This window comes from Hemibagrus wyckioides, linkage group LG14, assembly GCF_019097595.1.
Source record: "Hemibagrus wyckioides isolate EC202008001 linkage group LG14, SWU_Hwy_1.0, whole genome shotgun sequence".
Classification (NCBI taxonomy): Eukaryota; Metazoa; Chordata; class Actinopteri; order Siluriformes; family Bagridae; genus Hemibagrus; species Hemibagrus wyckioides.
The window spans coordinates 11,435,990-11,463,111 of record NC_080723.1 but is presented as its reverse complement, the minus strand read 5'-3'; the positions used below and the strand labels follow the sequence as shown (position 1 = coordinate 11,463,111).

The 27,122-nt window shown below is 40.6% G+C and overlaps 1 protein-coding gene across 3 annotated transcripts in view; it reads left to right on the top strand.

The window, feature by feature from the left end:
- The window catches only part of syt7a (synaptotagmin VIIa), a 113,449-nt gene that overhangs the window by 52,198 nt on the left and 34,129 nt on the right, over nt 1-27,122 (top strand). The window contains exons 3-6 of one of the 3 annotated variants that reach the window (XM_058408088.1): nt 15,318-15,397; nt 16,872-17,006; nt 20,960-21,127; nt 25,144-25,548. In XM_058408088.1, coding sequence (XP_058264071.1) covers nt 15,318-15,397; nt 16,872-17,006; nt 20,960-21,127; nt 25,144-25,548 — 788 coding nt within the window. Of the gene's footprint in view, nt 1-15,317; nt 15,398-16,871; nt 17,007-20,959; nt 21,128-21,940; nt 25,549-27,122 lie in introns of those variants that run through there. The other 2 variants (XM_058408087.1, XM_058408086.1) reach the window with 2 other exon arrangements.

Genomic DNA, 27,122 nt, shown 5'->3' with positions numbered 1-27,122 from the left:
TTGATTCAAAATGCCTACTGTTCCCTTACTCATAAGCAGGAACATCGGTAACATGACGAGTCCTGAACAGTGTAGAAACATGAAGCATGGAAACAGCTTCTGCATTTAAATAAAAAAAATAATAAGTTTGAGCACTTTCTTTTCCACCTGCTGTGCACAGGAATTCGACAATGACATTTTGAGGCAATTGACCTTCTCTGGTCCAAAGGGACCGGTAATGTAACCCCCCCCCCCCCCCCTTACTCACACCCGCTCTAATCTTGAACACGGTTCTCTGGCATGGGAGGTGGGCACACAAACAAGGAGGCTAAAGACTGCAGCCACTAGCGTCAGTCGCTAGTGCGCCTTTTGAGATCAGGGGAGTGAGGTTTACTTGTACAGCACCTACCACTGGCCTCCGTTACACTAAATCGCACTCATAAAATGGAAAAGCAATGATAGAAATTTTAAAATAGTCATGTAGTTGACAGCAGACATGAAGTTGCACCAAACTCCCTGGGTTAGACGACTGTAGTGTTTCAGGACTAGCAACTCAGATCAGCCAAGGGCTGATACAGGACAGAGAGAGAGAGAGAGAGAGAGAGAGAGAGAGAGAGAGAGAGACGGACAGACAGACAGAAAGAAACAGATATGCAGCAGAGAAGGAAATAAACAGGCATTTTTTATAAGATCCCATAAGAAAGTTGGATTAGTGTTTAGTTTTCTTCCTTCATGCTAATTCACCTGTCTGGTTGCCCTTCACTTTTTAATTTCCTCGAATCATAATAGCGTTATGATGACCATTGATTACTCCAGACTAGGCCAGTGTAATATAATAGAACAGTATCATCATCCCTGCTTCATATTATGTGGCCACAATATCCAGTGAAGTTGATCTCTGATTATATTAGCAGCATGTCAGTCTCCAGGCATTTTGTGCAGGAGCTCCACGAAAACACATCAGAGCGCACTTGCACAAAAGGGAGGTTTTCGTCTCCTAAAATTATAGATGAACAAATGTGCGAACAAAAATGTGTATTTTAAACATTCTGATATTAACACACAATTGCTGGAAGCTCCGTCCCCTTCCTCTCTTCTCACAAACAATATTTTGAGTTCATTCATGTGAAATAAAATCTATCAATTAATGTTCAACTGGGATAAAATTAGAAATAATTAAGCCAATGAAAAGAGAACAAACAGTTTGACCCCAAAAGATTCAGTCAACCATGACGTGTTTCTAAACTAACATTTTCTAAATAACGTTTATGGTAACGAGAATTAGAAAGTGATTAATACACAGCTTTTCTTTTTTGTTATACAACTGTGCTCTCATCAATAGCAAAAAAAGATAAAGATGATTATGTGGATATTACACAACAAAGCTGGTAATATTATGTTCTCGCCTACTCTTCTGAAATGGTTCTCGTCTTCCTGTCTTTGTCAGATTAATGCTTTAAACAATTAAATCATTTAGTGCAATATTTTTGAAAATTGTAATCAGGTAAAAAATTAAATATTACACAAGACCATTCCAGACCTTTCAATCTCTTGTGCAGGTGTACAGTATATTTGCAGTGGGGGATTTTTGTGCAGTATCCACTACAGCTTTACATCATAGGTGTTAGATTTATCAACATGTAATTGTTAGATATTTAAAGATATGCACACAGATATGGGTCATAAAGTTCAATGAAGATGCCTGGAGTTCTAAATATCACCAATTTGTCTGCATCCTCCAGGTGGAAACTACTTCCACACACACACACACACACACACACACTTCCCATCTGACTCAGACTTCACATGCGTCATGGCTGAGTGTCAGGGGTCGTACAGACTGGTATTAAATCCTTAATGAAGTCTGGTGAGACGAACTCACCGTGTGTGTGTGTGTGTGTGTGTGTGTGTGTGTGTGTGTGTGTGTGTGTGTGTGTATGTGAGAGAGAGAGAGAGAGAGAGAGAGAGAGAGAGAGAGAAAGAGAAAGAGGGAGAGTGTGGTGATAATTGTATCCTGTCTCATGATTGGAGGGATCCTCCGGATCTGGGTGCCAGCATTTGATATGAAAGAGTCAGAACTACAGGCAGGCTTTAATGAAGGCGATGGGTGATGTGGAGATCTGCTCCTGAGCTTCTTCCTAATAGAGGAGAAATGGTGCATGGTTACCCAGGAGTCACAAATCATCCCTGATAGACAAACACACACGCACCATTAATAAGCAGTGCAGATCTGGGTGATTATTGTACAAAGCTTGGCTTTTCAACGAATTAGGACCCAAATTTGTCTGAAGTCACTGTTAAGAAGAATTACTTAACCCTTTTTATAGGCATTACAGAACTGATAAAAATCAATGAATATTGCAGCAGAATGTTTTGGACAAAAGTGCTTCGTTATCTGTTCAGCCAACTCGAACACAGCTTCTACAAAATCTTCTGTTTCTCTGGAAACTTTTTAAAGCCCTGATTTTTTTGAGCGCACTTACAAATGACCATTTGTTTCCTGCCATTAGATCTGTCAATCGCTTACAGCACGTCATACAGTTGTTTTGCTGACACTGCAATGATGTTTTTAGTCATAACAGACATTTAAATGATTTTAATTTTGGTGCAGAAACCTTTCACCATCGCACCGTTGCTTGTGCTGACGCTCACTCCTGATGTTTCCCATTAGAAAATTGAGCAATTCAGAAAATTTCAGTAAGCTTGAAAAGTATTTGAGTTACTGTAGCAACATCACCAAACTGTTGAATTTTGTTGAGTATTTCCAGGCTCGTAGTTCAGCTTCTTCCACTTATTGATTTTCAGGGAGTTCTGTCTCCCCTCACTCTCCTTTACAGGAAGTGAAATGCACGACTCTGGGACAGGAGTAGTCTTGGCCAGTCTAGAAATGTATTCAGAAGAGTGTGTTGAGCAGACAGGAATGTTACGGTAACTCAAACATGTGATGAGCCAAAAAAAAACCCCATCTCAGATCTCCCAACATGTTGAACCTCAAACCACGGGTTCACGGTACACTGTGCTGTGAGATGCTTTTATGCTCAAAAGGGTTGAAAAGAATGTTTTTTGAGATTGAGATCACCAAACTGCTGCTTTCTGATAAAGTCTGAAGCTGTGCTGGCAATGTGTTTTCGGTTTATTTTTGGGCTGAATGATGTTAATCCCAATTAGACTGGATGTACAACAGTGGCTTCTCTCTTCTTGAGTACATTTCCAAATTGCTGTATTGGCTATGCTCAGTGCTTCTGCAGTGCCTCTGATTGATCTTTCCACTTTTCTCAGCAGCAATTCAGACAATTTTTCTCCCAATTCAGAGAATTTGTTCTAAAGGACATTTTAGGGATCCTAACAAAAATCCTACGAATATGACATTTAACAAGTTGCCAGGTTTCTGATGGTCTCTTTTGTTTGTTTGCGTTTTCTAAATTGCTGTAGTTATGACACTTTAGATATTCTCTAAATAAAAAGCAAATATACATCACAATTCATTTGCAGTGAAAAGCTTGACTTGATTTCATTTTATTCAGTTTCCTGAGTGAGTAGGAGTGACATTGACAGAAGGTGATTTGGAGAACTTTGAACATTTTTCAGCTTGTCTGTCTCTGTTTCTGTTTGGAATGTAATCAGCGTGAAACTCTAATACACATCTGCCCTTGTACAAGCACCAATCCACATGTATTCTTTATGAATATTTATGGATGTGGATTCCATCTCTGTAACAGGAGCAGATTAGCATATACTGTTTAGTAAAGAATATTAGCATTTAAATGAGAAATTGTGTTGGTGTAGGTTGTGCCTGTAGCAGATGGAAATAAACACAATCAGAGCTAATGATCAAGAAGTAACTATATTTAGATGGCAATAACTATATTTTGACAGTGTTTTGTTTAATGGCAGACTAGTAACACACACACGCAGGCACACACACACTCATTACATTTGCTTCCAGTGTTAAGTGTGTGAACAGGTGTGTGCTCCTCTGAGTCATAGGTTATCAGCTGACATTTTGAGTGAAATATGTGTGTTAGTGAAAGGTTTTTTTTTTTCTGCAGTAGGCAGAGTGCATTTCGTTTTCCCTCCAGCTCATCATTAGTCAAAAGAAATCCATATGAATGCTGTAGGAATTCTGCCAAGCATTTAGGCAGATACACCGATCAGCCATAATATTATGACCATCTGCCTAATATTGTTTTGGTGTGGTTTCTAGCAGCAGATCCTTTAAGTCCTTTAAGTTGCAAGGTGGGGCCTCCATAGATCGGACTTGTTTGTCCAACACATCCCACAGGTGCTCGATTAGGTTGAGATCTTGAGGCCGTCAACACCAAACTCATGTCCTCATCAAACCATTCCTGAAGCATTTTTGTTTTGTTACACAGTGCATTGTCCTGCTGAAAGAAACCACAGCCATCAGGGAATACCATTTCCATGAAAGGGGGTACATGGTTTGTAGCAATGCTTAGGTAGGTGGTATGTGTCTAAGTAACATCCACATGGTTGGCAGGACCCAAGATTACCCATCAGAATATTGCCCAAAGCATTACACTGCGTCTGCCGGCTTGCCTTCTTCCCATAGTGCATCCTGGTGCCATGTGTTCCCCAGGTAAGTGATGCACATGCACCCGGCCATCCACGTGATGTAAAAGAAAATGTGATTCATCAGATCCACCTTCTTCCACTGCTCTGTGGTCCGGTTCTGATGCTCACATGCCCTTTGTTGGTGCTTTTAGTGGTGCACAGGGGTCAGCATGGTCACCTTGACTGGTCTGTCATACACAACAAACTGTGATGCACTGTATTCTGACACCTTTCTATCACCTTATGTATTGTACATATTTAACAAAATAAACAATAAAAAACAACTCAGTTTTAGGCTAATAGTATCCTAAGTCTGTAACCTACTGAACCAGTGTTAATATAGTCACTGATAGAGACTTTAAACCACTTTTGTATGTTGCTCTGGATAAGAGCGTCTGACAAAAGCCAGAAATGTAAATGTATCAGAACCAGCCATTAACTACTTCAGCAATTTCAGCAACAGTAGCTCTTCTGTTGGATTGGATCACACGGGTTCACCACTGTTCCTTCCTTGGACCGCTTTTGATAAATACTGACCACTGCAGACCGGGAACACCCCACAAGAGCTGCAGTTTTGGAGATGCTCTGATCCAGTCGTCTAGCCATCACAATTTGTCCCTTGTCAAACTCGCCTAAATCCTTACTCTTGCCCATTTTTCCTGCTTCTAACACATCAACTTTGAGGACAATATGTTCACTTGCTGCTTAATATATCCCACCCACTAACAGGTGCTATTATGAGATAATCAGTGTTATTCACTACACCTGTCTGTGCTCATAATGTTATGCCTGATTGGTGTATGTATCTGTGTATATTTGACTGTCTATAACAACTGGCTGTATAATAAGGTACACAAGCAAAAACAAGTTTTTTAGCTTTTTTAGCACTATGGCCTTAGGTCACAGTCATATCTAATGATTTTATGTTTAACACAAACACTTTAAACAGAAGTTCTGTCTTGTTGATTACAACATTTATTTGGAGAAGCTGAACTCCCAGCATGTGAAACCTCAACCAAGGGTTCACGGTACACTGTGCTGTAAGATGCTTTTCTGCTCAGCAGGGGTGTAAAGAGTGATTATTTGAGATCACCAAACTATTGCATTCTGATAAAATCCTTTGCTGTGCTGGAAGTGTGTTTTGGGATCACTTTTGGGCTGAATGATGATCCCCCCAATTAGACTGGATGTATTTCCCCGTAAATTATCAGACAGAATTTTCCTGTAGGCGTCTGAATTTTGCATCATGAGTTACATCATTATTAAAGATTAGTGAGCCATCAACTGCTGTTGTTTCCTTGGGCAACCGGTTCGATGTCTGGTTCTTAGTGCAACAGTGGCTTCTTTCTTTTTCAGTACAATTCCAAATTGTTGTATTGGTTGTGCTCAGTGCTTCTGTGGTGGCTCTGATTGATTTTTCCACTTTTTTCAGCAGCAGAATGAATTCAGAAGTTTATAGGAACATTCCGTCTGCCAATTTACTGAGAAATACATCCAGATTAATCATGCAGCAATACAATGATCCAAAACAAACTGCCAACTTAATAAAGAACAAGGAATAAAGTTTTTAGACTAAGTCAGTCACTAGACCTTAACCCAACTGAGCAGCATTTTACTTCTTGTAGGCAGAGACCCCTCTGAAACAAGAACATGAGATTACAGCACAAAAAAAGTGAAAAAAGACTCTGAATCATTTTAGATCCTGAATCATTTTAGAATGAATGAATAAATGAATGAAGATCAGCTGTTTTTGAGCAGCTGAGGATTTTTTTTTTAGTTTCATCTGACTGCTGATAGAGAGCTTATAAGAGCATGCAGGGCATCTATCTCACTTTATAAAAGGTACTAATCAGGAGACGGAAATCTAAGAATTTTCAAAATTTTAGTTGTACCATGGAACGTAGTAAAGGCCATCACTGACAAATGAAGGTATGGAGGAAATAAGCACCACAGTGACATCACTAAGAACGGGATCTCCTTCCAAATGTATATAAGGGCAAGACAAAAGCTTATACCAGGGAGGCTGCCGAGAGACTTAGGCCAACATTAAAGGATCTGCAAGAAGATTCTGACAAGTCTTGAATACTTTCTGTAAATGATAAGTTTCTCAGATTTTTCACATGTCTAGGTTATGTCACCATAACCTAGACATGTGAAAAATCTGAGAAACTTATCATTCACACATTCATGCACTTCTCTACTCAGAAGATGTGGCAGCAACCCAAAGCATAAAATCAAACAGATACAAGCCAAGAGCTTCATATTCCCCTCCAACATCAGAATAATTCATTATCCAGGACAATGACAAATGACAGTAAACTACTGAATCTTGAATTTTCGTTATTATATTACAGAATGTACTGTACTAGAGGTTTTTATACTTAAAGCCTTTAGGACTTGGTTAATTCCAGGTCAGTGCCTCAGTCTATGTCCTTGGAGTGTCCTTAGCTGAATTATTGTATAATGCCTGACAGTCACTATAGAACAAAAACATACAAGCTAGCAGTCATCTTTTAATATGCTCAATACATATTTTATAATTGACATTTTGCTATCAACCAACAATGTTTTCGTGACAAGAAAATGGTTTGGCCTCCACAGTCATCTTTCAGCTGTTGAGCTCCTATGGGAGGAGCTTGGAAGAGCAGGTCAGTGAGAAAAGCAGGCTTTAGCATTTGAAATAGACTTGCAGTTGAGGTCATAGGTTTACATCCCCAGTTTCTGAATCTGCAAAATGTCAATAATCTAAAAGAAATGTAGAAGAAGAAGAGGGATCTTATAAACTGCAAGCAGCATGACACATTAAGAGCCAGGGGGGTGTAAACTTTTGAACAGGATGATCAGTCTAAAGTGTTATAATTTTGTGCTCTAGTGAACATGTGAATACTTTATGTAGCTTCTGAAGAGCAGTAGGCTACTGAATGCAAAAAGATCTTTAAACAAAATAATAAGAATTTACACTGATACTCAAAATGTTTAGTTTTAGACATTTGTTATGTGAAATAGCTTATTCAGGGCAGAACTACATAAAAACAAACTAAAACACTCATTTCATTTAAATTATTTTGCAGATTTAATAAGAAGGATGTAAACTTCGACTGTACAAAGGCTGGTGAACATACAACATACAAATCTTTATGAAATGATGCATCAGATACGTCACGCTGTGGGATGGAGATGTTTCTGAATGTATCACTGAAGCATTGTTTATCCTCTCTATGTCACTGCTGCACAATAAACAAATTACTGTGTATCTCAGTTTGTTCTACATAATGGCTCACAAACGTTTAGCTTGTAGCGTTAAATACACAAAACTGAACACAATTAACATTACATCAGTTTGTGTGAAGCCACAGTAGGTCAGGGAACAGGATCAGGGTCATTAGATTAAGGGTTTGCACCAGGAACCACAACATGATGGAGCTCCTTGGTTCAATCAAAGCACTTCTGATATTAATCTAATGACTAAAGTTTCATGATGCTTTAGAACACTGCCACTAGCACAAAGCTCTCAAACTCAAACCTCTCCACTGGTGTCACCTGAAGCATGATGATGTTCTCAGTCACTGGTCTTACCTTGTCTTCTCAGCATAGATGATCAGTGACCGTGTCCATGACCATGTCCTCCCAAAGTAAAAAATAATAAAAAAGAACATAAAATAAATGGCAGAAGGTGTGAGAGCAAATAGCTTTACTGGCTGTCTGTCTCACTGTCTGTCTGATGTCTCAGTGTCTCTCACACACTCTATCTTACCCCCCCAACACACACACACAGTCTCTCTCGCGCTCTCTCTCTCTCTTTCTCTCTCGTTCTCTCTCTCTCTTTCTCCCTCTTTCTCTCTGAAATACACAAACACTTATAAAAGGTGAGCTGAGTGACTACCTTAAAGTGTCACACAGCATTGAAAATGAGAGAGAGAGAGAGTGTGTATATAAGAGACACAGATGTGTGGACAGTCAGCTTGTGACAGAGGAGAAGGATGGAGAACACTCCATAAGGGAGAAAGAAAGACCGAGGCAGACAGATGGGACACACTGGCTGACTTAAAAAACAAAGTGAAAGGCAGAAGACTTTGAAGTTGCTTCTGAAGAGAGATGAATAGAATTAGAAAGTTAGAGAAAGAGTGCCAGAGAGTAGATAAAGGAATAAATGAAGAGATTTGTGCCTGACAGTAGTGACCCCTTGGGAATTCTTTTTTTAAGAGAAGTGAAGACTGTTGAGAGAGGACATTACTCTTTGGTTAGGTGTGTGTGTAGTGCTGATTATTTCATGAATTGATTATGTGAATTACTATCTCTCTCTCTCTCTCTCTCTCTCTCTCTCTCTCTCTCTTTTTCACTTACTCACACACACACACACACACACAGCATTTGTAATTTTTCACAGAGACCAGTAGGAATACATGTTCACCTCCAGCCTGTCCTCCCACCGCCCCCTTTCTCTCTCTCTCTCTCTTCCTCTGACTCCCTCTATTTTACCCGCTTTTTAATCCCCTCCTCTCCTTTTTAACTCCCACTCATGTGCTCTCTTTTTCTCTCTGTCTTCCCTATATCTCATCTTTCTAAAAATTTATCATGCTGTTGAATGATAGATGAGTTGCCCTTGATAGCTTGTTCTTGCCTGTCACAAAGCAACACTGCTCTCCATTCCCAGGGACCACAATGTGTAAGTACAGTCAGTGTGTGTATGTGTTTGTGTGTAGACAGTTTATGACCAAGCTGCTATATTTGTGCTTCATACAGGATATTTTACGTATAGTAAATGTATATATGTAATATATGTATGTGTACGCATACAGATATCTCTCTCTCTCTCTCTCTCTCTCTCTCTCTATATATATATATATATATATGATTTATATACAAGGTTTTAAAAAAACAAAGCCATTTGCATATTTAGACATTTGTGCACAATGTATATTATTTATGTTTATGTTGTGTGGAGTGGTTAGGACTTTTTTTTTAATATTCTCTCCTCATAAACTCCTTAAACCTTCAGAATTCTACATTAACCAGTCTGAGTTTACATATAAATATTTTTTGTACTGCTTAACACAATCTATGCCTCTGGCTGGAAATCATATCCAATATCGTGGCATTTCTTGAACCCATGTGAACATAAATAGAACAACAACAGAAAGAATTTTTTTGCTGTATTGTATCATGAGTTTTAACATATCAGGCAAATCTGTTTAAATGATTTTTTTTATGAGAATATGCAAAACAATAAGCGTGCTCAGTGAGCATGATCTCAGTATTCATCCAGGGATGATAATTGATGACGTGGGGATGCTCTCAGCTGGAATTGCTCAAAGGGATGAGACACTGCAATATTTTTCTTTCTGGAAACTCAACGCTGCTGCTCACATCATTCCACTTAATCTGGACAGAGCCTCTGTTTATGACCTTTCTCAAGTAACACTGTTCTGATCATCCTGAGGCTTTTGTGTTGAAACCAGGTTCACAAAGTGTTGTGCAAGTTGCTGAAAAATACCAGTGATTTGTAGTTCTGCTATTCTTTACTGTGTTATGTACTTAATGTCAGTACACTGGCATAGATTGCCTTCCTGATTGTATCTATTTTTTTTTTTTTTATGATTTAATTTAGATGTTTTGATTCATTTTCATATAGCAGCAGCTCTGACAGGACAGTTGCTGTAAGACAAATCAGAGGATTATCTGATTACACTTGTTCTAGTTCATTGTTTTAAATCATTTCTGTAATAACTTTTAACATCCAAGTTACACAGGGGTTTTATGACCTAAGATTCAAATAAACACAAAAACTCATCGGGGTGTACCTTTGTATGTGTGTTTGTGTTTGTTCAGTTTTTTGACAGGGTGAAATTTTCAGACATTTGTGAGGTATTTAGGTATTTAGCATTTATTTGAAGGAGTCTCCAGTGTCTAAATTTTATAACAATAACTATGTTTTACAACATAATGGGTTTGTTGTTTCTTTCTCTCTCTCTTTCTCCTTGTGTGTGTGTGTGTATGTATGTATATATGTACACTATATTGCCAAAAGTATTCGCTCACCCATCCAAATAATCAGAATCAGGTGTTCCAATCACTTCCATGGCCACAGGTGTATAAAATCAAGCACCTAGGCATGCAGACTGTTTTTACAAACATTTGTGAAAGAATGGGTCGCTCTCAGGAGCTCAGTGAATTCCAGCGTGGAACTGTGATAGGATGCCACCTGTGCAACAAATCCAGTCGTGAAATTTCCTCGCTCCTAAATATTCCACAGTCAACTGTCAGCTGTATTACAAGAACGTGGAAGTGTTTGGGAACGACAGCAACTCAGCCACGAAGTGGTAGGCCACGTAAACTGACGGAGCGGGGTCAGCGGATGCTGAGGCGCATAGTGCGAAGAGGTCGCCAACTTTCTGCAGAGTCAGTCGCTACAGACCTCCAAACTTCATGTGGCCTTCAGATTAGCTCAAGAACAGTGCGCAGAGAGCTTCATGGAATGGGTTTCCATGGCCGAGCAGCTGCATCCAAGCCATACATCACCAAGTGCAATGCAAAGCGTCGGATGCAGTGGTGTAAAGCACGCCGCCACTGGACTCTAGAGCAGTGGAGACGCGTTCTCTGGAGTGACGAATCGCGCTTCTCCATCTGGCAATCTGATGGATGAGTCTGGGCCAAGTGTAAAGTTTGGTGGAGGGGGATTATGGTGTGGGGTTGTTTTTCAGGAGCTGGGCTTGGCCCCTTAGTTCCAGTGAAAGGAACTCTGAATGCTTCAGCATACCAAGACATTTTGGACAATTCCATGCTCCCAACTTTGTGGGAACAGTTTGGAGCTGGCCCCTTCCTCTTCCAACATGACTGTGCACCAGTGCACAAAGCAAGGTCCATAAAGACATGGATGACAGAGTCTGGTGTGGATGAACTTGACTGGCCTGCACAGAGTCCTGACCTCAACCCGATAGAACATCTTTGGGATGAATTAGAGCGGAGACTGAGAGCCAGGCCTTCTCGTCCAACATCAGTGTGTGACCTCACAAATGCGCTTCTGGAAGAATGGTCAAAAATTCCCATAAACACACTCCTAAACCTTGTGGACAGCCTTCCAAGAAGAGTTGAAGCTGTTATAGCTGCAAAGGGTGGACCGACGTCATATTGAACCCTATGGATTAGGAATGGGATGTCACTTAAGTTCATATGCGAGTCAAGGCAGGTGAGCGAATACTTTTGGCAATATAGTGTATGCATGTGTGTGTATGTGTGTGTGTGTGTGTATATATATATATATATATATATATATATATATATATATATATATATATATATATATATATATATATATATATCTCATATATGTGTGTATATGTATATGTATATATATATATATATATATATATATATATATATATATATATATGTGTGTATGTATATATGTGTGTATGTATGTGTGTGTGTATGTATGTGTGTGTATATGTATGTGTGTGTATGTATGTGTGTGTATGTATGTGTGTGTATGTATATATATATATATATATATATATATATATATATATATATATATATATATAAAATGCGCACTTTCGTAGATGCTCCACCACAACAGAACATAACTGCATAACATATATTTTTAATAACAACAATTTTTTAATTAATCAATATTTCTTAGTGTCTGCAAATTGCTGTCCTCAGAGGATAGAATACAACATCATGCTGTTAGAAAAAAGTCTCACCACAATGTTGTGGTTTGTTCCTTATATTTTACTTTTGTTCATGGTTACTGTACTCTACTTTGTTGCCCAGTGTGTATATTTGTGTGTGTATGTATGTGTGTGTGTGTGCTTTGAGGCGGTCAGGGTTCCTGTGTGATATTTCTTTTAGCTGGGTCTGGCTCAGAGGTGTTTGGTCGTGTCCTAACTGCTGTTTCTGTGCATGTCCTCTTGTTTTTTCTGTGTTTTCCTGTATTTCATCATGCAATATACACACAGTTCTTTTTCTCACGAAGCTAAGATGTTGCGTTTGTGTAAGTCATATTAAATCTGAAAGTCATATTTAAAAATTAGCGTGAATATCGCTGTTTAAAATATTATTTAAATTTTTCGAGTTAGCCTCCTAATTCTGCGGAAATCCTCGCTGCCTAAAAGCCTTCAGATGAAGAACCATGTCCCGTTATTGTATTACTCACAGCTTACCTGACTGTTATGGTTTCCAAACTTTTTGAGCAAACAGCTCAGAAAGGAGACAAATTTTTGTGTGTTTGTGTGTAGATGAGCACTGACTTTCTCTGTATACCAATACCCCACCCGCACAGCCTTCCGTTCCTGTAAGTGTATGTATGCATTAAGTGCACAGTGGGTCCTGACTGGCATATAAAGTGAAGCGACACTATTTATAGACTCGGGTACTCTCATTCCTCTACACACACACATACATACACGAGCTGATTCAGCGCTCGTGTCCTTGCTGTTGGAGATTCCTGCAGCATCACGGCTCCTCCAATCACAGAGCTTTGTTGGTACGAGCGTAACCACAGCCTGTCCCTTGCTGTGAGATGCTCTTGGCCACTGAAAAGAAAATCCAGCCAAAGCCATTCATACACTTAGACCCTGCTGTCCTCTAGCTCTGGACTGGCTCAGGGACTGGGACAGATAGCGCTGATGAGCCAGATATCCACAGTCCTAAAGGCCATGGGTGAGATCTCACACCGTCTGTTGATTACTATGTAGTATTCACTCTCATGCAGTGTACTGGACTAGACTTGTTACATGTAGTGTGGCGTGTTTGATCAATTATTCTGTATAGAAATATAACATACTGGATATGAACAGAATGAAGTACTAGCCTTAGACCTCGTATTTGTGTGCACACTAGTGACCATGCATCACAGGACTAAAATATTTACATCATATTCATATATGAAGGAATGATCAGAATTTTTCAAGTTATTATTATCTCATATTTTTCTGCACTATGAATATCTATATATCTGCTAATTCATGCAGATATTCAATCAGCCAATCATGTGGCAGCAGCAGAATGCATTAGTCCATGCAGATACATGGGGTTTTTCACCCTTGAAATATTTACCCCTGGGTGATTGTAAACTGAGTATATTTTACCCTGGGTTACATGCTGCTCATACTTTACCCAAGGTTAACAATTAATGCTACCTCTTCATAATCTGATGTTTCACACTGTACATTCCTAAACCCTGGGTTAATGTTCTGACTTAAAAAAAAAAATCATGGAAATATCGGGACAAATACAGCATGTGACTGCTTTAAATCATGTCTTTTCTTCACAAAAAAGTCTGCTGTTCTGCACCCAAGCAAGTGTTATATTTTAAAGCTTTCTAATTTTGGCCTTTTTAAGTTTCTTGTGTAGTTGACCAAATGTTCATTGATGTCCGGTTTCCATTCATCTTTTTCACTTCTGTGATTTTCCGACTGCCGCTAATGAGGCATTCTTGTTAGGGGTTGCTACGTCTTGGTTTTCACGTGATATGATGCACTAAGCAACTAGCCGTAACATTCTACACTGCATATGTACCACACTGTACACATTTGGCCCCACAGTGTAGGGTCAAGACTGCAAATCCATGCTAACCCTGTTTTCTCCACCATTCTGAGTAAACTCTAGAGACTGTTGTGTGTGAAACTCTCAAGTGATCTAATTTTCTGAAATCCCGAAACCACCAACCATGCCACCATCAAAACTCACTGAGAACAGATTTTTTTCACCATTCTGATGTCTGAAGTGAACATTAACTCAAGCTCTTGACCTGTACTGTATCTGTGTAACTTTAGGCACTACACTGCTGCCACATGTTCGGCTGATTGGATAATTGCATTAATGAGCAAATGTCCTTATTAAAGTGGCTGATGAATGCTAATTGAGAAAATTCAGCAAAGACCTTAGACTTCTATTATGTATCACTTCTGAGTCATCAGGTTTTCTTTTCTTTTGTGCAGTAGCTAGAGATTAATTTAGGAGGAACAAAGATGAGATGAAAAAAAAAAACCCAAATGGAATATTCCATCAAATGCAATAAAACCGTCTTGAACAGGTACATCATATGACCTTTTGGGACCTGAGGAAATATTGTGCATTTTTAATGAGTATAAATACAAATACATTTACCTAAACCCCTTATAGTGCTAAAAAACACAACAGCTTAAGTCTCAGCATGAGGAGTGAGAGCTGAGACAATACTCAGAAAGACACACACAGCCACCATCAACAGTACAGCAAAAGAAACTGTAATGGAGAAGCCCTGTTTCTGAGGATGAAACTCCAGAACACACAATGTGTGAAATTTTCTTGTTTTGCACATACTTCTTTTAATTGGTCCACACTCAGTGCTCGGTATCTGAGAAGCTGCACATCTGAAATGTGGACTTTTGTTTTCTTTACAATCTGGAGACTGAAAGTATGAGATGTGCAGTAGGAATGAGTGTTTGGATGGTGAAATTGAAGCGCATTGTTGCTTTTGTCCTCCTCTCTGCTGAGGGCACGGTTCAGTCTCACAGCCATGAGTTAAACTGGGTATTTCTGTGTAAATATGTGTGTGCAGTAATTACTGCTGAGGAGGTAGTGTGATGTCGGCAATCAGACATGAGAGAGAGGAGGGAGGGATGGAGGGAAGGGTAGCAGGAGGAGCACAACAAGAAGGATAATGGCTTACATACAGACCTAGTGGATGCACTCCAAAGTTATGATTCTAGGATTAATTAGGAGGCTTTATCTCTATCTCATTCTGCCATCATCTCTTTCTCTCTCTCTCTCTCCATATTTAGGGAAAGAGAAATAAACCAGGGGTCGAGGCAGTGAGCACTCCAGACTCTGCACGAGGCCGAGGAGAGAAGAAAGCCATCAAGTAGGTGGAGGGCATCTCACACACGCTCTTGCTAAATTAACCCTTCTCTCTCCCTCCCTCTCCCTCCCTCTCTCTCCCTCTCTCTCTCCCCCCCACCTTTGCTCTGGTGGGATGTGATCATATGACTTGGTAAGTGTAATACAATGGCAGCTAATGAGCTCTGCTCTGCTGATAGTCATGTGACTAGCATCATGAAATGTTCCTACTTCCTGTCCTTTATTCCCTTCCAACTTCCAGCTCTGTATGACTTTATGATCCTTTTTTTTGTTACATTAAAATGATGAATTTCATCTGCTGCGAGGCGTTATGATCTGATCTGCTTAGGTTGAAAAACATATCAGCTTACTCTATTCCAAATCCTCTTTTTTTATTCTGCATAATTCCGCTTCTTTGACTGATAGCATCTCCATGTGTGTGATGGCAGAATACGAGCTACGTGGAGCAGCACATACAGTAAATGAATATCCTCTCCTTAATAGAGGATTTTTCTTGTGTGTGTGTGTGAGAAAGAGGTGCTTGGCAGTCATAAGTGCTGCCTGTAAGTGAGAGTTAAGTGCGGTGGATGCGCTGTGTTGCTGTGCAGCTGTTGTTATTGGTGCGAGTTGGAGGCAATCGCTGCTTCCTTTTTCATGCTCCTCAAGATCTTGTTTGATCTCTCGCTAGTGACTCATGTAAAATGCAGTTCACTTGATTCTCTAATGTAGCTGTGCTCCAATAATAATAATAATAATAATAATAATAATAATAATAATAATAATAATAGTGTTTTGTCTGTTTGCAGGTGGTGCTGATTTGCGAATTTGTTTTTTTTTTTTTTTCCTCCTGCACTTCATGAGTTTATTTTTCAAAGCAGTTATACTTAATGGCTTTATCTTTGCTTCTGTTGGCGCAGTAAAAACCGTTTGTTCTCTTTGAGTTGGATTTCTCTGGCTGTTGCTCCAGTAACCCACCAGACCTTTTTTCTGCACTCATATTTTGAAGTAATGTGCAGTGCATCTCTGAACATGCAAAATGTAAATCTCCATGAGATTTTCTTTGTAACCTTCTCGTGTCTCTGTTTCATTGTACTAACTATCATTTCTTTCCTTAGCCCAATTGAACTGAAATGTTGTATCATTATTCTGTGTTTGAATAATCTGTCAATTGCATGTAAACACTGACCTTTCTGTATAATGATGTTTCTCTAACTTTTCTCTTTATTACTCTGATTAATGAAACCGATGATCGTAACCTGTTTAATTTTTTTCTCACATTTGAGGTTGTTTTTTCTCCAGCAGCTCTATGATCGACTTTATGCCGCTTCAGATTTCCACCTCTTTAAACGCCGTCTTTCGGTGAGGACGGCCGTCTGTGGTTTTCGTTGGAAACCTTGGCTACAGTTCAACTCTCTAACTGATGGCCGGATGGAATAGATGGATGAGTGATGAATGGATATGCTGTGTCTCATGGATGTGTGTCTCTTTCTGGCCTTTAGTGATCTAGACAGAGACTTTTGGAATAACAATGACAGCAGTTCAGAGCAGCAGCGGTGGAGCTCCTACCCGCCCAAGGAGTTTGTACTAAACATTTCTCCTTATGCCCCTTACGGAGACCCTCGCCTCACGCTCAAGTGAGTCTCTGTCCAGGCTGGTAAGAGACCCAACCCTTACCCAACAGACCCCCCCTAACTACCCGACCTTTTATAACCCCTGCCACCAGGCAAGGCTGTAGAGTGCAGATGAGGAGGCAAATATGACACATGAACTTTATTCAAGAAATAGGAAAAAAGGATACAACCTACTTTACATTGCTGTATTTGGTTTATTGTGTGAAATTTGAAAGAATTCAATTGCTCGCCATTTCATTTCGTATATGGTGCTTTACATTTACATAAAGCTAAGGAAAAGAAAAAATTTCCAAAAAAAAATCCTGTGACCCCTTTTACAGCTGGCAATGTGTATGCATTTTTGTTAGTTTCTGCTGATTATTGGATGAGCTGCAGTATAAATGCACATAAAGGATGCGATGGAGCAGCCTGAGCACCTCGTGCTGTGTTTAGATTTCAGTTTGGTGTAAATGCAGTCCAGCCAAATGAAGTACATTTACTGAGGAAGAGGTCTCACCTGGGGAACTGACGATGTTGATGTGCCCTTGGTGAGTACTTGTTTGCATAATGCCACGAAAAAAAAGAAGGTGAAATCCACCCCACCGACGTGCATGAGTTTAACAGCAACATGTAACTGCATCTCCTTGACCCAGATAGCACACACACATCCAGCCAAAGTCGGCACAATGTCCGCAAATTACGTCTCGATGCAGATTGTTTGCTAATTGGGAAGATGTCAGCATCGTCGCTTTGCTTTTCTGGCAGTACGTGTGCTTAATCTTCATCTTTTCATACTTTTAGTGGAGTATTTATTCTGTTTTTAGAGAGCCGTCTGCTACACAGCTAAACCATTTTCCAAAAATAGGTTCTGTTGATTAATCACTGGAGGAAAGTTGTGTGAATGGAGCAGAATCTACTTATTACATGGTGCTGAATTAGAAGAAGCGGTGCTGTCTTACAACACTGTCAGGTTCGGATCACACATTATACTCAAGGTTGCAAAAAATAAAAGCAGAAAAAAGATGATAAAAAAAAAAAAGCTCAATTAGCAAACAAAGTGGTTGTGATGTCATTGACATGTGCTATCTAGGGATATGCTTCTTGTCTGGAAAATTTGCCTGCATATACATTTTGCATTTTTGCCACATGTAAACGGGGCCAATATTATGCCTTTGAAAAAAAAAAAAGATTTTTGCATCATTACAATTCTTACTCAATAACTTGGACAGTTTTAATGCACGGCGTGTGACGAGCGAATGAACGCGCTGCATTCTGCATGATCGGCGGAACTCAACTCGCTTGTTTTTATTCTGATCTTCATGCTTGTTTTGGTCACGCATCTTCTAACTTTTTATGCCACGTCGTTCAGACTCCTCTCCATCCGCCATCATAGAACATGGCTCTGTAATTCAGTGCGATCGAGCGGCCGCGCGAAGCCTGCAGGTTAGTGCTGCATCTTAATCTGCTCAGTCGATGACAGGAGAGGAGTTGTGTGGAACTGCCCCTTGCTCCCTACAGCCCTGCCATGCTTTCCTGGACCCTAAACTCTAGCCTCCGCCCCTTTCCCCCCCATGGGGTGTTTCCATGGAGACGGACAACCCTCTAATGTATGAGTTTATATTGACAGATCTACCATATTAGCACGTTGTCTGTTTATTTCTGTTTTGCTTTCCCTTCCCTGCCCTTAACTCATCCCCGCTGAGGGTTGACCGTTGCAGTGATGTGGTAATGGTGTGTCACGGCTCCTCCTCTCCTGCTCTGGCTCTCCCATGGCCGCTTCCCTGGCCTTGTTCCCTCACCTTTGTGTGTGTGTGTGTGTGTGCGTGCGCGTGTGTGTGTGTGTGTGTGTGTGTGAAATCTTCTGGTCTCGCTTGTGTTTAGTTAGCAGCTGTTACCTATTTCCCATTTTCTTGTTGACCCCTGTTGCTCTGTGTTTTGTGGTTTTGACTTAGCTAACTAGTTCCTGGTTCCTGGTCACTCAAAGTGTGTTGCTTCTAAGTGCAGTCCTTGTTCACTCCAGCTTTGTGATGCGGAGGTGAACCCACACCTGCTTAATTCAGTCCAGACTCCCTTCGTTTCCTAAAGAGCTGACTATGCCGGGGGGAGCTTTCAGATGCAGGGGCCTAACAGAGCAGACTTCAATAGCACCTGTCTGTCAAAACCTGCTCAGTGACTTTTAGGGGAACAAGCAAGAGAGAGGTTTTTGATGGAGAGCGCTGTCAGGAATAGAAATAAAGGAAATGTGACTGATGTGGGAGCTCCTGTCTCTCTGCTTTAACATGCCATTCTATGAATTGGACTGTTCCAGGACATAGGTGGTGTTTCTTCAAGGCCCGGGAGAATGTGGAGCTGGTTGAATTAAAAAGGTGTGGGGGGAATCTAGACTACAGTGTGAGAGCTGCAGACTTGAGCCGATCCAAATCAGATTCTTTGATTTATTTTACCAGCCTATTTGTTGCACTTTTAGAGTAAATAAAATATAAAACACCTTCAAAATGTTGTACAGAGCGTTTTACCCTTCAGGGTGATTTGGCTGGTGCTTTAAGGCAGTGTGGTTTTTTGTTTGAAAGGAAATGTATCTGTATGTAAGTCACTATTAATCACCCCATTTTGCGTCTTCGTTCAGCGTCAGGTTTTATACGGCTCTTTATTTATCTTACGTTACCTTAAAGGTCTTTAAGCTCATGACAAATCCGATGCACACCGGGGGCTGCAGCATCTCTTGCTTACATAAGGAGCCTATAATGTTAATGCTCCTAAGATCCCTTTGGTGACTGGTGTTTTCTTTCATTTTTAAATGTATTTTATTTTATGAATTGAAATTTCAGTAAAAGTGCTTCGAGCTGGTTTTACTCTGCTCTGCAGCTGCCACTCTCATGAATTCATAAACTCATATTTGTATTTGCTATTATAGTGTTGCTACTGTTTGTGGAGAGATGTTGCGTTGTTTCTGTGTAGTTTATGACAAGGGAACCCCTCCTGGTGCCTAGTGATGGTTGTATGACTAATAACCAATTGCAAATATGTTCAGCTCAAAGGTATTTTTCTTGTGTAATGAATGTTTTGTTTGTTGTCGATGAAATTAGGATTTTATGACTCACATTATAACACAAAGACTGACGAGGTGTGTTTAAACAGAAGCACGTCTTCAGCATCACCAGGGGGTGCTGTAGTGCTAGGTTTTCCATCAACTTAGTTGCCATGAATGCCATTTCCTGTAATATTTACCAAAGCTCTATGCACACCATGTTGGTGCATTAGTGAGAAAGAGTATCACATGCATCACATAGCAAAACGGTGTTTACGTTATTCGACTCAATGACATTAGACTCAGTGAGGCCCTCTACTGACCAGCCTGTGCTGTTTTACAGTTTCACTAATGGCACCAACTACTAGAAGATCCTTGCTCTCACCAGCCATAGATTCATTAACAGAGGAGCTGATGTTCATTTTGCCAGACACCGTTACAATAACACCGGGCGCTCAATCCACAGAGAGCTGCTCTTCTAGCACCTGACTGGAAATCCACTAGAGCAGTAATGCAATGAGGTTACAGTGAGGCAGCAATCAGGCTGTAGCTATAGGCGAGTGACGCTCTGAAATGAGCAGCTGGTAAAAAAAAAAAAAAGATCCAGTAGTAATTCATACGCTTCCCCTGCTGCTTCCAGGCTTTTAGCACACACTGCATGGACTTGAGATCTAATCAGTGCTGGATACTTTTAGTCTGTGCGCTCAAATTCAGCCAACTATCATCTCCGGCCCACTCTCCACCTACTCGCGTCACCTACTGCACCCTTTCACATCACCCACCTGTTTGCACACATGCACTTTCAGCCAGTAGACAGTGTAAAGTTTTCCTTCCATCAAGCTCTTTCATTTCTGTACCCTTTCTCTATATCCTCGTTTTATTTCTCTGTTTTACCGTTCTTTCTCTATGTCTTGATTTCTTTCGTCACCCCCTCCAACCTCATCCCCAGTGGTGCAGTCCCTGGGGGGCAGAAGGGGTCTCTTGGTGGTCGTGGGGGGGATGGCGGGGGTCCCTCACGCAGTGACAGCGTAAAGAGCATGATGATGGGAGCCAGCAAAGCCAGCAGGTGGCAGATGGCGCAGGGCCGAACGCAGTCCGAGGATCTGAAGAGCAGCAAGTGAGTCGAAAAAGGAAATGAAGCTGCTGTGGAAGAGAAGCAGAGTATAGTTTAACAGCGAGAGGTTAAGGGTGAGGATGAAAAATGGGGATTATAAAGATGGACTTTAAAGCTTTCGTTTAATCACAGAGAAAGAAAAGATAGAGAGAAGCAAGAGTGCAAAAGGGCGCCGGGTGGTGGTGGCTTGAATGGGTAGCTCAGGACCACATACACTGTTTAATCGGTGTTTGTGTGTGTCCGTGTGTGTGTGTGAAAGAGAGAGAGAGAGGAAGAGACAAGAAAGAGAGAGAAAAATCGAGTGTAAATTTGGAAAGGTTTTATTGGGAACATGCCTGCGTGTGTGTGTGTGTGCAGAGGTCCATGTTAAACGGACGATTCGGGCCGCGCTGCATGCTAATAATAGAAGGCACATTACCACGCTGACTCACTGTTTCACCACACGCACATATAAGGAGCTCAATATCAAGCTGTAATATAAGAAAACAGTGTGATTACAACTATTCTAATCCCATCCACAAAGCCTGCCAACAACCTCAGCCCTTATAATGGCCTACTTATTACATTATTCCTGCTTTAGAGAAGCACCATTTAGCCTTTCTGCTCTTTCAACTGACTGCCATTAGTCCTACACAGCGGAGCACTTGATTGGCTTGCTGCTTGATGCTCATGAGGCTTCAACCGCATTTTAGCCTACTAATGACTTTCCAGCCTGCAGGGATTTGTCATATATATATATATATATATATATATATATATATATATATATATATATATATATATATATATATATATACACACACACAGCTAGTGAAGGATGTTTTATTGGTATTAATATTTGGATGTTACCTTTGTGTTTTCCCAGCTTAATCTCTTTCCACTGCATCTATAGCATGTGTGTGATTACCAAAGAGAAGACTGTCATTGCTAATGTTTTCCTGTACTACAAAAATAAATTTTGAATTCTGTCTATAAAAACCTAAATTACACATCTTTATATAGTTCGGTTGTGCACTGGGGAGCATCGCTGCCTCTCAGTTCCAGGGTAATATCCTGAGCAGAGAAAACAGGAAAATAAAGGCTTGGTAACGTCAGGACAGAGCACAACTGATCAAAAAACTTTGCAATGAATGAACTGAAAGAAGGTCCAGAGATTGTGTGTGGGTATTGATGTTAAAAACAGGTCCGTGTGACCAGTAAGATGGTGACGGAAGTGTGTGTGTTCTAGGAAGTGCAGTCCGATAAGGCCAAATTTGTAGGCTGTTTTGTATGTTGAGATGGAATCTGCAGTCTTGACAACTAGACATCTGTTGAGAAAATGAGTAATTACACAATATTAGCAATGATAACGTGCAGTAAACACTTTAGAAAATCCTTCTTACAAACTGGTTAAAAGCAAGAATTAATAACATAAATGTCCGTTAGGTAAGCTATTAAAACTTTAAAGCTATTAAAAGTAAAACAGGTCAGTGTAATATTTGTTCCATATTTTGACATAGAATTTTAGTTGTGATTAATTAGTGACTGAAAAGTAATACACTTTCAACAGTCTACAGTTCTAACAGGGACAATGAAGTCTAATACGACGTGAATTAAAGTCCAGCAATTCAGTTCGGCTAAACGTTTATAGAAAATGATCAAACTAGTCATGTAATTATTAGACATTTTCACCTCACATATAAGGTGAGTTATGTAGCAGTGCAGGATATTGTGACCAAACACATAAGTCAATAAACCTCTAATTTGAGCTATATTATAAATGAAAAGAAATCAAATAATTGTGCTTGTTTCTATGAATAAATGCTTAAAAATGATGTCATATTAGTCTATTACTGATTATTACTGAGTAAAAAAAAGTCTATTAATAATAATAAGAATAGTCTAATAAACCATTTAATCGGTTGATTGTAATCGTATAGTAAATACTAGAAAGAATCTGACTGTTTTTTTATTTTTGCTGTGTATTGACAGAATTCAGAATTTAAAAAGCCTTTAGACTGAAATAGGTTAATTTAATAGGTTTTTCTTCTCACTACCCATGGAACCATAATCACGCCTACATTAATATGCAGTAGATGGAGACTAAGCAGGAGTCTTTGCTCTGATGTAGGTGATGTAGTAAATTAATTTACTAGGAGCCGGTGTGAGGACGTGATGAGGAGCCGGTGTGAGGACGTGATGAGGAAGTGGAACAGGTTTCTGTAGTAGAACAATGCAAGTGGTTTGAATTCTTGAGCATTGTGTTGAACAGCAGCAGAAGCAGGGAGAGAGAAAATTTCTGCACTGGTTATGTTTAGACTTGTAACGGATGACGTCTGAGCTGTAGGTGTCACACACCAGGTGCTTAATTTAAGTTCGTTTCTCACCCCCATCTCGCACCTCCTCTCTTCTGGCACCTTACTCCCTCCTTCATGCGTTCTCTCCATCACACTTTTCTCTGGTCTCACTGTGCGCACACACTCCTCCCCTCCTCCGTTCTCTCTCTTTTTCTCTTTATCCCTCTCCATCCTCTTCACTCTGTAATTGGATTCTATTTTCAGGCAGCTATATGTGTCTGTCTCTTGTGTTTGTGTCTCTCACCCCATTTTTCTCTTTTCTCTCTCTCTTTTTCTTTCTTTGTGTCTATCTTTTTCCCTCTTTCTCTCTTGACTGATCTTGTATTGCCCTGCATTGTATTGCTACTTGTCACCATTTGACAGCCCAGTAGCTTCCTGTACAGAATGCATTTCTGAAAAGAAAAAAAAAAAGTGTTTATTCAGTGTTTGTTTTCAGTTGGATGCAGCTGGACGCTCAGCTGTCCAGCTGTTTGGTGTGCAGCAGGCTGTTTGGCCCTGAACGGTGCCGGAGGCTGCCTCTTCTCAGCTCTTTTATGCTTAACTCAAGTTTGGAGTTGTGCTCCAGTAAGTTTGACACAGTTTTTGAACAGCTGCTGATGGAGAACAGAGAGAAAATAGTGACAGGGGGAGGCGAGAAAAAAAGAGTGACGTCTCCACAAAGAAAGATAAGAAAGGCGATTGGTTGGTGTAGGATTTTTGAGGACTGAGCTAGTATATAAGACATGAGCCAGATGAAAGAGGAAGTGACAGAGAGAGGTGAAGTGGTAGAAAGAAGAAAGCAGGAGATGTTCTTGGATTTGCTATGTAAAGACTGAAGAACTTAGAGAAGAAAAGAGAAGAAAAGATGGGCGTTCCTCATCAAGCCAAAAAGCAGTCACCTGGAAGAGCCAGCAGTGGTCGCTTGGTGCCACACACGCCTCGACACTCGCGTTCAGGGCAGACGCGACATACTCCACGTGCCGCTCAGCCTCGGTCGGTGACGCCCCGGAAGCAGGTCGCACACACGTCGCAGGGACACACACACGGTCATGCGCACTTGCACTCACACTCGCACCGCTCACTGTCTGCTCAAGGCGGTCCGACTCGGCCCGGGAACGGACACACACACATGCACAGTTACACACACCTGTCGGCTCATGCTGACCAAGGTGGCTGTAACCTCTTCTGCTACCTGTGTTACTGTGCCTACTGCCTTGGCCTGATGGTCCTTTCATTCTGTCTTCTTCTCTTCCTCTCTCCTCCTTCACCTCGCTCTCACTCTCACCCTGCATCTCCTCAACCTCCCCCCACCTCCCCTCACCCTGATGAATTCATTTCAATGCCCTTGTCTTCCTTATCATCTCTTGCTGTTCCTTTCTGCCCTCATCCATCTCTAAACTTCTCCTCCAACCTCTCTACCTTCTTTCCTTTCACTCCTCTTCTGTCCTCCACTGGCTCTCTTTCAAATGATTTTCTGTTCAATCTCACCTCTCCTCTCTCTCCATGCCCCACTCAATCCCACTCTTCACGCGGTGCTTCCACTTCATCCCCTGACTCCCAACATGGCTCTTCATCCTCCTTTTCTTCATCCCGCCCCTTTATGTTGGTCCCACCTTCTCTGCTGCTCCTGCCCCGTCCATCACTGTGTCGCTCTCGCCCTTCCTCTTCTCGTTCTCTCCCCTCTTTCCTGCTTTGCCCACCCAGTTTCACAGACCCTGCCCTCTCATCTCTGGAGCAAATCCCCTTGGCGGGCGCCACGCCCCGCCCCAAGACACTGCTGAGGCAGCAAAGCCTTCAGCAGCCTCTCATCCAACCTCCAACCTCAGGCCTCGGTGCCCATTCAGCCATCTCACAGAGTTTGGGTCAGCTCCATTCTCAGCCTGGAGGAGGGGGTGGAGGGGCAGGGCCGGGTGGAGGGGGAGGAGCAACATCTACGGCTCAGCGTAGAGGAACAGGAAATCGAGGTACTAGAGGCAGCACAGCAGGGGGCGGAGCTTCACGCTATAGGGCAGGAGGCACAGGGAACCGGGTCTTGAGGGGGAACCCGGGCAGCTGGGATTACATGATGAGCCAGATCAAGAACCGTGGCCTGGATGTCAAGTCTTTCCTGTGAGTCACTTCCTGTCTGGGATTTCTCCCAGGCATGATCGTGTCACTGTGTTTGTGTAGCTCACAGCTCCTTGACTGCTTTAACTCTAAATAGAAACTGAGAAGTTTCTAACCTCAGAGTAGAAAAAATGCATTCCTTCAACTCAAATTGGTCACTCTTAAAGTTTCTGAAGAGCTTTTTCAGTATGGCTGCATGCATAGGAGTATATTTTAAGTCTTTAAGTCTCTCTCTATGATATCATTAGTGTGACAATGGCATTATTGTCATACTGATGATATCATAGAGACACTTTCTATGACATTGTCTTTTGTTGTGCTATTAATGACAAATTATTTATTATTATCATTACTCTACACTAAATTATTATTTAATTAAGAACTAAACCAAAGAATTTGATTACTTTGCCAAACAAGTTAGCAAGAAATCATGATTTCTGATCTTAAACATGTCTGTTTGAATGCTCTGAGGTGGAAAGTTCTCAGGTGAGTTCCCAGCTGTGAAAGCTACATAATCCCACAGAGCAGACAGCATGGAGATGGAGAAAGCTCAAGGTCTGGGTCTAAACATCTCAAGTGGCTCAGAGCAAGCGACCATTTGCAAAGTACATTCCTGAATATATGGAATGCAAAGGTGATTTGGACTCCAAGACATTTTATGACACTGAGTTTTATGCTTCCTCTTAGACCAGGAGTGTGCCTCTCTCTCCATCTGCCTGACTCTTGGGATCTGCATGAAGCACTATTTTGACCTGGTGAATATTGCTCCCATCCTTCATAACCATCCTTCTGGTCAACATTAACCTTTATTCCTGAGATATAACTTCTTATCGTATATTTATAATGCTGGAATATTGCTCTCATTCTCTTAGTCTCTCTGGGCTGATATGTATGTATCATGACAGTATTAGTGTGTGTACCCATGTGTGGCATACTTTGTATATAAGTATGATTCTATTAAATTCAGTTTATTTGTTTTAATTTATATGATTTCATCTCATTAGTATTTATTTTCCACCCTATGTTTTTTTTTCTTCTTAAACTTGGCTTATTCCTGCCACCTTTTAATTTCTTGATGGGCTCTGCTCTCAGAAGGTTAAGGGAAAAAACAAACAAACCATAATTTAGCTTTGAGAAGAGGCATGATGTATTGAGAGAGAGAATGCCAGCATATACTGCCAAGGTCAATCCCATAAGCTTTTAATCATCAACGAGGGATCTGTATTAGTATTCTGTACTTTTTTTACTGTCTTTCAGTACACTGTAGGAAATTAAATTTGAGGGTGAATAGAATGCAGTCTTTTTATAAAATAAAATATAAACTTTAATAATATTTCAAGATCCTTTAATTGCAATATTGTATTATGTTAAATGTTTTCAATCATGATCAAATTTATTGTTCTAAATGATCTTTTTTTTTTTTAAGTTATGTCATATTAGATCATAAAAATCATACACTGGCAGCAGGTCAAAAAACATAAATGTTTGCCCATAAATTAATAATAAATAATAAGAGAATTTGTGACAATGGCTTGACAATTTTCCTCATACCTCCATGATTGAGGGTTTAATTTCCA